The 12223-nt window shown below is 40.3% G+C and overlaps 1 protein-coding gene across 3 annotated transcripts in view; it reads right to left on the bottom strand.

Annotated features, from left to right (window-relative positions):
• TNFRSF8 (TNF receptor superfamily member 8) overlaps positions 1 to 12223 on the bottom strand; it is a 31396-nt gene that overhangs the window by 12643 nt on the left and 6530 nt on the right. For 2 of the 3 annotated variants that reach the window (XM_082777039.1, XM_082777041.1), the window contains exon 1: positions 7414 to 7913. In XM_082777039.1, the coding sequence (XP_082633165.1) occupies positions 7414 to 7497 (84 nt within the window). In that variant the 5' untranslated portion in view covers positions 7498 to 7913. Of the gene's footprint in view, positions 1 to 7413; positions 7914 to 12223 lie in introns of those variants that run through there. The other variant, XM_082777040.1, reaches the window with a different exon arrangement.

The following is a 12223-nucleotide window of genomic DNA, read 5'->3' as shown; positions in this document are numbered from 1 at the left end:
AATAATTAATCCCACTTCTTTTGTGAGTGAAGGTTTTCACGAGCAACCCTCAATTTGATTACATAACTGATACTTGTTTAGATTAAAAATAAAAAAAGCCACAACAGTTCTAATATTAGCTTAGAAAAAATCACTCTGCTCTGAACTGTACCAAAAAGCAGAGAATAAGGCTTCATTTGCATACAGCAGGGTGACTATGGACTGTGGGAAATTACAGCACTACAGGTTTTCTGATGAGAAAGTCTAATTTTTGAATTTGGCATCTCCCCTAATAATCCCCTACAAATATTGATATCTGATAATTTCATTTTCATTATTTGCTGCAAGATATAACCGGCAACTTTTTTTCTGTAAAGACTGAATCAGCAGATTCTCCAGAGATTTTCCCACAGGATACTGGTAGGACAGTTAACAAATATTTTAAGAAATGTACATCCCACCTTCTGAAGGTGAATTTCCCACCAGCCTCAAAAAGAATACCTAGTGTCTCCTACTGCCTTTGTATGCCGTGCAGAATCTTACTAACTGATCTCAAAACCACAGTCTCCTGTTTAACATGTTGTTCTTTTCATGGCTGGACCATAAGCAAATAAATAAATAAATCAGTTAAATAACTTGCCCCAAGTTGTATGAGAAAACAGGAACTTTCAGTCGAGGAGGAAATTAACAGAAGTACAAGAAATAGAAACACACTGAAACCATTAAATTTCGTTGAGCTCTGATAACAGAACTGAGAAATCCTGCCTCACATATGTGCACTAACCACGAGGCCACAGAGCCTCCCTACAAAGCGCTTTTTTCTACCTTACTGTACGGGGGAAATAGCAGAGATCTGGTTGCTCAGCCCGACTCAGGTCAAGTTGACACATGTGTACCCTGTATTTGTCTTTTCTGAAGAGGAAGCCTCAGACTATAGGAAAAGGAAGTGGAATCTCCTTTCATCGGCGTGTAGAAGCACCCCGGTTAGCCAGCCATCTAAGACTAAATTAAATAACAGGAAATGACACAGTGAGACCAGTCACACTTACACACAGGATTATTTAGGAGTCATTTCAGGGGTATGAAGTGGACTGACTAGTTTTACAGAGAAAACTTAAGAAACAACAGCATCCTTGCTATATGTAAATTATCCCGGATTAGTTTCTCTTTAAGATCTGTAAAACACTACCACAAAAAACTGATCTTCTCTTCCTTGCTCTACTAGAAAACCAACTCTGGCTTCAAATGATGCTGAACTTTAAATCAGAATGGGGACACAATTCTTGAATGATATAAACATGTAAACCTACAGCATATAAACTTACAGATCGTGTAATTGCCTCTTTAGGGGGCTAAAGGAATAATCTCTGCCTACAAGTGTGACTGAAGAGCTGCTTTTTACAAAGTGATCCTGACTAAAATACTGAAATCCTGAGCTGAGGACAAGACGCAGCTCATAGGTAATGTGGTGCAAACCGGGATTATGAATTTTCCCCTGATGCTAGCGCTGGGATAAATTACTGCCTGAATTACATGTAACTACTGCACAATTATGTAAATATGCATATGAAAGTCCTCAACAATTTTTTTCCTTCCACAAGAGGGCAGCTATATACTACAGCCTACGAGATACTCCGTAACGTACTCCATAACACCTGTAGCTTCACAACAAATGCTGCTGTGAAGCATCCAGTTAAAAACACAGCTCTGCAGCCACCTGTACAAGGCAACCCCAAGGTGTTCTGCTGTAAAAGGTCATTTTAACAAATCATAACATGCACAATTCTATGTCTGAGAAACCACCTTCTGAGCCCACCACTTCTAATTCACAGCTACCTGCAAAATGTCTTTTGTAAACTCAATTTGAAATTTTCATGTCTCATATAGAATAAAAAAATCTTTCCATAAGACCACTCTCCACCCTAAACTCCCATGAGTTTGTGGAGGAATTAAACAAATCAGTGCCCAAAGAACATGCCTTGAAGGAATGGCAGAGGTGAATGGCCAAGGTCTCAAAAGATGCCAGTCTTCCATAAAATGATGATGCCATCTAAGTTTCTAAACAGATCTGACTGATTAGGCTACATTTGGGAAAAAGTTAAGAAATGTCAGCCATAAAAAGATAATGTAATAGTTTTATTTTTCTGTGTGTAATCAATGTCAGAGTAATAAGTGAACTAAAATGAAAGGTAGCAAGCTAAACATATGTAGAAAGGGAAGAAAAATATGCATTATTAGTGGGTAGCAAAAGGCCAGAACTGAGGTAAGTTACCCACTCAGTGACTGAATATGTAAATTACCTCAGTTTCACCACCTGTAACTACTCTTCCCACATGCAAAATACCACGTCTTATATCTCTTCTACAGTTAGGGTGCAAGTTTGCAGTAGGAAGTTAGCTTGTTTGACTTCTGAGATTTTGATGAGCTCAGGAGCTCAAATTAGGAAGAGATTGCTGGAAACAATTCAACAAGAAGCACAGGGGATTCTGGATTGCAGCTTTACCAGCCTCTCTCCCTCTCTCCCTTCATGATTCAGTACTTCTGGAAAGCTGCATGTTCTTGATTTGACCAGTATCTTAAATCCTTAGATCACTCTGCAGGAAGATTCAAAGTGATAGGACTAATGTGTTGTGTTGTTGTTTTTTTTTTTTTTTGGTGGTGGAGGGTTTTTTTGTTGGTGGTGGGTTTTTTTGTTGTGTTTTGGTTTTGTTTTTTTTTGGTTCTTGGGGGCAGAAGGGGTGGTTCATTCCTCAACTGTTGGCTGCTTCTTAATGGCAGAAATCTAGACTTCAACCACCTAATCCATCCGAATTTGTAAGGGCTGCAAAATACTTACTGCATGTTTCTTTCACTGTTCCAGGACAGAATGCATAATGCCAGTCACCATTAGCGCTGAAAACACTTCTTATCCTGCTAGTAGTTCAATTGCTAAGGTGAAGCCAACGCCTATTAGGCTACGTTAGTTTACTACAGCAGAATTTATACCTTGTGTTCTCTCAAGCTTTTCCAGTGGAACAGAAAACCATCTGTCCAGTCCAAAGTGGGTAAGCAATTTTCTCAGAAGTTGTCCTGTTACACTGCAGCTATAAAGGAATCTGGTGACGGCAAATACTGATTCTTTTTAGGTGAGGGAAATTCTGAGGAAAATTCCCACCAGTGGCAGCAGCATTGATCTCCCCAGCATACATACTGAGGCTAGACCTGTTTTGAGCTGCGTTACCAACAGCTGCAGCTGTGAGAGTCTGCTCTGCTGGGTTTCCAGAATTGTGACTGAGTTGATGGTAGCCATTAAAGAAAATGTCCCTCTTATCATGCCTTAATCAGAACAGGCATCACCTAAAAGAAGGGAAGGAATCATGAGGACACTGAGGAGAAAAGGGAAAAACTCATGTAAAAAGTGGTGCTTTATAATACGAGAGCTCAAGAATGTGACATGGGAAAGAAAAGTGCATTATACATTCACTGCTCTCCTTGCCAACAGAAACCTTAGCATTAAGACATTTCTGGTATATTTCTGGTGCTATTTCCCCTGGCTCCAAAACACTTTTAGAAATAGTCAATTAGTCAGCGAGAAGAGATTCACTTAATCATTTTTGTTTCTTAATGCTTATTTTGTGGGAAGAATGTGGATGTGATAGTTCCCACCTTTTCCTGGAATGCCTAGAAACCCCGAAGAATGTGGTATAATTCATATTCATCAGCAACTAGGTTGTGGCTTTGCTTCATCAAGGAAACCTCCACTAAGTTTTACAGAACAAAGAGAAGTTACTGTCCTCATTTCTGCAAGGGCAGAATTCTGCAATATCACATTTCGCAAGACAGACAGAAACAGGACTCAGCATCTTTACCCAGAGAAATTCAAAATCCTAGCACAATTTCACTTTTTAAGGCAGCATCTGTGACACCTTCTAGTGTTCCCTGAAAAACAGGGAAGCAAACAGTTCAGAAGAAACACTAAGTTTTATCCCAATGGTATGTAGTATTGTCCAACAGTCAAAAAGCCATGTATATAAATACGCCATTGGAATCTTTCAAATCCTTATATCCTGCCTGGCCCGTACCTGTAATCTGGGAGTAAAATCAACCAGTGAGAGAAAAAAAAACAAACAACCACCACACCTCTATCTCTACTTGTAAAGTTCTTTTAGTATGTATGTAAAATACTAAAACTTTAACATTCAAGAAAGATCACAGAAGTATTGGGGGCTGGGGGTGAGGAATCCTACATTGATGGAGAGCAGGTCTTTGTGCTTCCTGCTGCTTGAGTAAACTGTATGAATGGATCTGTGCTAAGAATGGGCCAGCAACGTGGAAATACATGTCTACTGCAATTATGCTAATCCTGTTAATCTCTTTGCCATCCCAGGATGCAATCCCACTTCCTCTCTTGCTTTTTACACACGTTTTCCTTCCCCTCTAACTCCTTGACTGTTTAAGGCAGGCCAACTATGTTTTCAGAGTGTGAATCAGTTGTAGGAGCTGATTTGAATGAAAACTGCTGTTAGAATTGGTGAAGTTGGATTTTCAGAGGGTTACTGCAGTGGAACAATGCACCCTGTGGCTGCACATTCATTTCACTCAGGGCAGGAGAGTCGGTGGCATTGTGTAGCCAGGAGCAGGGCCTCCCCTTTGCGTGACTGCTTTTGTGCACACACGCACCATGAAACCTCGCGGATATAATTTCTGGATCTGCTATATCAGAATTCTTTTGATCTGGATTGGACTTGAGGACACAGTGTAGAGTTACTGCGTCTTTATGACAGTTGTAGAAGAACAGATAAATATTTGAACAAGAAGGTAAGCTGTTACAGTAAACAAGTGCCGGTGTAGCAGAAAGCCTACCACAGTGATGTTAACCCATTCACATTTTTGGAACAAACTTGAACAAGCCACACGTCTCTATCAGGTTAGTACTTTGTGCCTGCTTTTGCTCCAATACCAGGAGCTCTTCAATTCAGTTTAGCATCCGGTTAAATTGGAGGGAGATAGAGACTGAATTTCATGAACCCTTCTATGACTGCAGTCAAAGAAAGGTACCTGATTTAGCATGAGCTGGAATACGTTTTCCAAAAGAAAAGACTACAGTTCATAACAGTTTGGACTGCTCTACAAAGGGATGGCCAGGGATCCCTTGGCCTTGTTCTTTCATTGAGCCATCAGGCCAACCCCCTTCACCACTGCCTTTCTTTTTTTTGGCTTTCTTTAAAATGCTTCTAATTAAGGCCTCCTAATAATAAAAACCCCACAGACATATTTGATACAAAGCATTTTCCTTTTTCAGTGTTTATTTTTGAGAATTTCTTTTAGAAAATATACTTTTTGGGGGTCTTCTCACTATCCTTGAAACTACAAACACATTTGCTATTTCAATTTAAGTAATGGCCATTGCAAAGACGGTGCTGAATTCAGTGGGCTACTCTACAATTCAGTCAGGGTAAGGTTTGACTCATTTATTTATGGTCTTTTGAGCTCATAGAGAAAAAGTGATGGTGAGGCAGAGCAAGAAATCAGCTTGCTACAAATAAGCTGTAAGTCAGAAAGAAAGCATATTACGGTAAAAAAAAAAAAAAAGTTATCAGTATTGGCTGTTCTAGAACTGAGTAATACTGTAGCAAAACATTTGACTCCCTTTCAAGCTTCTAACCAAATTCTGATAGTATGAAAGAAAGAAGCTGATAATCTAAGACTTCAGGTAGTCAAGCTTTATGCTCAACAGAAGAGACATGAACAAGTGAGAGCTAACTGAAAATTAAAACAACCAAATCCCAAACTGCAGGTTGATCTGAGGCGGAATATGGTTTAAAATACAACCAGTAAGCTGTGACTTGCTTGCATTACATAGTATCACTTGTACTCCACTAGCAGCAAAAGCCAAGTTTGCTGTGATTGATGCAATAAAGATAGCGAGAAGCCAACTGCTTATCCCACCAAGATCTATGTACTTATTCCAGATAACTGGTGATTTTGTTATGAGTTTGAAAGTTGACAGTGAGTATTAGAAAACCAAATTTTCTCTCTGCCCTTTTCATTTCGTGAACAAAACTCTTGACATCATTTTTGACAAGTGATGTCAAATGCACAAATGCCATTTTTTTTTCCTAGCACCTTTCTCCTAAAGCAGTTAGCATTCAGCAGACTAGACAAATTAATCTGAATGTCCTCCTAGGTACTTGTCAGATGAGTAAAGACTGCAGGCTGTAATCCTGTAGAACAGAGGGATTGATGTACTTCAGGATGGAGATGGAGGCAGGGCAGATAAACCAGAGCAAAGTAGAGCAAGCTTGCCATGTGGGAGGGGAATTTACGGCTAAAGACACCAGGGCAAACTCCTACTCTTACCAAAAGAGTCACGAGGAGCCTTTTCAAACATCTATGAAAAGGATGCAGACTTGGTTACTTTCAAAGATCTAACTGGAGTCAGTTTCTTGCCAAAAATCTCCTGTGATATAGCCCATGCGATGTGCTATATCATTCATTTACAATACACAGACAAGTGTCTTAAGCTAGGATAGGTTTATATTTCCAGTGCAAGGGAAATGGCCAATTTCAGGATCCAACCCAGCAGGCAATAAGCTACCTACTGACTTTACCTATGCAAAGAGCCTCTGTGACTGACCTTTTTCTTTTTCTCATGCGTGCATAAGTGTCAGCCACGGAAACCACCTGGATTTATGCCAGGCACCAAGGGCTCGTTGCCATATGATCCACTGGGGAGGAAGCAGAGGAGGGGTAAGGAGGGCGGAATGGGGGAACAAATGCACAAGAGACGATATGATCTGAGCAGGAACCTATCTTGCACCTACAGCATCAGCTGAGTGTGACTAGTGGGCTATGTCTATTTTATCTCAATTTGATAGCCCATTCATGGGGAAGTCAGTGTCAGAGGGGTGGGTGGGTGTAAAGAGGAAGGTATTTTGCTGTTTTGTTTGCCTCTACACCTTTCACTTTGCCAGCCCTGACTCACAGTAGCAAAGCAAAAGCCCGCCAAGCCAAGTTCTGCAGGCAATCTGCCTGAGAGCACCTGGCACTCTGGGCAAAAGTAAAAGTGATTCACCCAAAACAAATGAGAGCAGTCCTCCATCCCTAGATGAAATCTTTCTCATTTCCTAGCTGTGACATGCCTGGAGGTGCAGTGACATGCCTGGAGGTGCAGTAACACTAGCAATGCCAAGAAAACGTGCAAATCACAGCTGTCTATCCCCTGGTTCTGCCTGCAGGGTTCCCAGAGAGGACAAACTCTCCTGGCTGCTTTAGGACAGCTCTGCTTTATACCTTTATCACCCTGTGTTGCACATAGCCTGTTTCTACACATACCTACTACCCTGCATACAGGTAGTGGGCAGAATTGCCCTGCATCCCAGGGTTGCCCCAAATCTCTCCTAGGTCCTATTTAGTCCACCAGGGCTGCAGGATCCTGATAGCACCCTGCCTTACCTGTGGGGCTCCCTGGATATCCTGAAGAAGCAGCAGGAGCCACAGTCCCGGTACAAGGCTGCAAGAAGCCATCTGCAGTGGCATTAGCTTTCCTGAGCTCCCAGCATTGCAGGTCAGACAGACATGTTGCTTCTCCTGAAGTCTGCAGTCTTCCCAGGGTCCAGCCCAGCCTTGCTCAGTGTCTGCTTTCTCAGTCCAGAATCACTCCAGCTGTTCAAGACATGCAGGCAACAGACTTTGAGACTCAATCACACCGAGAAAACAATTTGGAAGAAAGGGGCTGCCCAAGAAAGTAAAGTAAAATTAAAAAAAAAAAAAAAAAAAGCACACACAAAACAAAACCACGTCAATCACTAGCCCCAGAGCTGTCGGGTTTCTAAGTCAGTTGCATGCATCAAGGTTGTCATCTGGGGACGTGGCTGGCTGCGCAGAAACACGGACTCCTGAGTCATCTACGCTGCCCCCAGCGAGCACTTCACCTCCCCAGAGCCAGGCATGAGTCCAAGCCCTGCCCTGTCCACGCTCTCAGAACTGCAACCAAGACTCAAAAGAGTTCTCAGTAAGAAACACACTCAGTAGTTCAGTACAGTCATTTTGTTCCTGTTTGAATGAGCATGTGAAAACTCACAACCACCTGGGGTTACTCAGTGAAGGTTTAGGCTTTGCATGTTGCAATTTGAACACCAACATACTGCAGAGCTACCTCTTGAGAATACATCTTTGAGCATCCAGTCCCACTTGAGATCAATTCCTGCTACTGACAGTCAACCCTTGGACTGATACCTGTCATTTCGGCTCCTTGCTTTGCTATTCTGGAAAACGCTTTGTGGCTCTGATGCCTGGAAAGATTTCAGTTGGTTTAAGGTGTCATGCAGGTTTCTTATCTGCCCTAAAAGTTTTGTCAAAAGTAAAAGTCAGCCACTTCAAAAAAGGGCAGCCTGCCTTGAAAACCTTTCTGAGGTGCCTGGGAAAACAATGAAAATTTGTATTCTCACACCCATGTTTTCTTTTGGGTTCTTCTCACCCTTATCACCACAAAGAAAAAGAAAAATGAGAAAAGACTGAAAGTAGGATAATTGATGATTTTCTTAAAGCTGCCCCCATGCCACCACAACAGAATACTAAGGATGAGAGCATGCCACAGGGCCCCTAGGATGATGTAAATATCTTTAATTCACAGTCTAACCCTTTTTAAACATCTGCCTCTATTTCAGTCTCAAAAATAGCATCCTACAAAAAACAGGCATTTTCAGAGTGCTGTGTGACACACACTTTTAGATCTACCCACCTTTCATCATTTTATCAGCTTACTTCTAAATTTCTAAGCTCTCTAATCTATAAAAGCTGATTGTGGTATATACACCTTTGCAGTCTAGAGACAACTAAATATTTAAAAGTCCATATATTACACTCTTCTTTTTCCTAATTAAATAATGGACTAGAAAATATGTTAATTTTGTGCAATATTATGCCATTAGGCAATTTTCACAATTTATAAAATGCTGTTTCAAATGACACAGTAATCAGGGCAATTTGTATGCTTTATTTTTGGTGGGGTTTTTATTTATTTATTTATTTTTCCATGATCAGCTCCTTTATAAGTTTTTCTAGCAAAAGGACAGGAACCGATGGAAGATAACGCCTGGAAAGCCCCATTCACACACTTGACTTTAGCCTCTGTAAAGTTGTACTACTGAAGTCAGTCCATCCGATCCAAACACAAAGTATCCAAGTACAAAAAAAACACATCTGAAATACTTTCCCAGAACTGGGAACACAGAAGGGTTTCTGGCCTGTTTTCCAGGAAAAAAAAAAAAAAGGTACAACTTTTGAGCGTATCTAGCATTTTAAAAACATTCACGTCATCTCCATTGTAATCGGGTCAGTATTGTTTTAACCCACTGGATAACTTCAATGAAATTTGGCTGAGGATGCACCAAGTTTTGCTAGGTTTCGTGGAAGCAGATGACTTGGATACAAGAGGGAAGACTGTGGTGATGCCCTCACTGAGGGAAAGGCTGCAGTGTGAAATCAGTGACCTCAGACAAGAGAAAACCCATCCCACACGTCCAAAATGAAACCAGGCTTCCCAGCTTCCATCCTCAAAATGGGGAGTGAAAAGTACTCACTGTTGCTGCTGACTTTTCAGTAAGACTATTATATCATACAATTTAATTACAAGTAAGTAATAAAACCAACAACAAAGAAAAGGGTGAAGAGGCTGTGTTTAAAAGCAACGTTCCAACCTGCATGTATTTTAATCTAAATGCATTCATTTCAGACTTGATGTGTTTTGATCTCAAACACAATGAAAGGGGCTTTCCAAACAGAGCCATATCAGTAACTGGAAGAAGCACCTCTGCTTTAAAACAAACCCACGCTATCATTCTCTAACTGTTGCCTGGATTTCCTAGAAAATAATCCTCTATGGTATTCAAAAAAAAAAAATGAAATAACAAATCAAAGCAAACAAACAAGCCCCATTTCTCTGTCCTTCTATCAGAGGACAACATCTATCACAAAAAAAAAAGAAGGAAAAGCCCCTTGAGCATGCCATTATTATTTAAAATGCATGGTTGACTACAAGCATCTGTCCTCAGCATCTGAATCTCCTCTTATTTTAGGTGTTCAAGGTGGAAATGCTGAAGACAAGGCTGGTTGGCATTTTCCGTTAGCTAGTTTAATTTCCACACGAGGTATCTGATTGGTGTTGGTCATCCGTATGTGCTGTGGGGAGATGAGGTGGGAGAAAGCGGAGAAAGTCCTCTAGGTCAGTGGTTACTTAAATGTCATGGAGCAAAAGAATGCAGAGAATCAGCCAAGCCACAAGGAAAAAGTCTCCAACACATGCCCAAGACACTCCTTTGGCAGGTTCTGTTCATTGTGCTAACAGAGAAAGCCTAGTGAAGGAAGTGGTAATAGAATAACACAGAAATAGCTTTGTCACACACATCGTCCAACAATAGTACTACTGATATTTTCTAATTTTGAAGTGGTTTATTTTAGTCTTACACTGTACTTTTAGCATAATTCCCTGTGCTTTTATATATATATATATATATATATATATCTATCTAGCTGTGAAAAAACACCGAGAAGTATCATTTCTAAACAGGCAGACAAAGGAGGCCACTGAATTGAAAAGGACACACCAAAATAACCTCATCTAAAATCTGTACTTCAGTGTCTGTCAGGGTTGCTATTTAGAGCAACACAATGTGCTGATGAAAATTACTCAAGTCTTGCTACTTAGCCAGATGAAACAAAATCAGACCCTAAAATTTCAACCAAAGTCTCAGCAGTGCCACGGGGAGTGTTCATTTGGATGAACGCTACATACTGTAGCAGGTACAAGTAAAGGGTGAAATGCTTAATACTGTAAAAAATAAAAGAAAAACAAAAGTATTTACAGTAACACAAAACAAAGAATCTCGTGGCAAAAGGAAGGAAAGCAACCATGCACAAAGAATGACTTTCTTCACACCTTTCTTGATCTATGCATGCGTTTTAGCCATTGGAGAGCTTTCTTTGTTTTAAAGTGGCACCGTAGTAAAAACACAGTGCGAACATTCAAGATCCCAAAAATTTTAGGCATTTTAAGTGAAGCCAACATCCTAAACTTTCCCAGAAGTCATTCAGTAGCCCAAAGAGGACAGATGGAGGGGAGGGCAATGCTGGTACAATGTGATCTCATTGAGAAAAATCACTTGGTAAGCAAGCAATTGGAGTTTAAGCTAGCTGTAGCTGACATTTGAACTTGTCTGAATGCGTTAAAAAAAATCATTTACATTGAGTACATTACACATTTGCAAAATTCTATCCCCCTATGCCGATCTGGTACTGATCCTTATTTTATTGCACATACACTTCCCCTGTGTTTTGTATTAAATATTCATCAGTCCATTTAATTATGTCTCATTAATCAAACCTCTCTACAATATGTAAAAAATACATTGCAGGTGCTCCTGATAACGTGATCTGCAAAGTTACATGGATTTAGTCATTTACCTTGGTATATTTGTCTATTTTGATCAACAAAGTTGGTATGGAGCTGTTGTTATATACATGTACTTGTTGAAATGTAGCAGTGACTTAAAACAAGAGTTCCCAGCAGGAAAAACATGGTTGTAATGAGGTGGGGTCATAATAAATTCCCAATGTATAGGGGAAATCCCGACTCATTTCAGTAATTGTGGATGGACAGTCTCACAGCATTTCTGTTCTCTAGTAAAAGTAACAGAAAAAGAAATTAACGTTCTTGCTTTATATAGAGTTTCATACACATGCAAACTAGCATCCTCAAAGAAAAGGAGAACACACGAGTTCTTGTTTGTTTGCAGCTGGGGACTTTTGTCCCAATCAGCTGTGTTCTTACAGAGCACAGGAAATTCCTTGGCAATTCATGTACAACCAACGGAAGGAGATGCGTCCTGGTCTTTGTTCTCAAGCAATAATGTAACTTTTTTTTTTTTTTTTTTTTTTTTTAATTACAGAAGACAATGTCAAAAAGTACCTTTGTGAAACGGCCAATTCCTGATGAGGAAAGGTCAGAAGTACTGTTGACAGTAATTGTTTTTGCTGACTCTGAGCTACAACACAGCAGGTGGAAGAGTTCTCCAGAAAGTAGTGAACCTAGCTGTTCTGGGGGAAAAATTAGTTTTCTCATCTGATGTTAGTTTTACTGCAAGAGGTCTCATATTGACCAAGATCTATAAACTCTCACATGCAAAGCCCATTGACTTCATTTATGCTCCCTAGTTTTCATTCCAGTCACTTCCATATGAACATATCCTCATTTTAAACAGTACAA

This window comes from Aythya marila (genome assembly GCF_965140915.1).
Source record: "Aythya marila genome assembly, chromosome: 21".
NCBI lineage: Eukaryota > Metazoa > Chordata > Aves > Anseriformes > Anatidae > Aythya > Aythya marila.
This window is presented reverse-complemented; position numbering and strand designations above follow the sequence as displayed.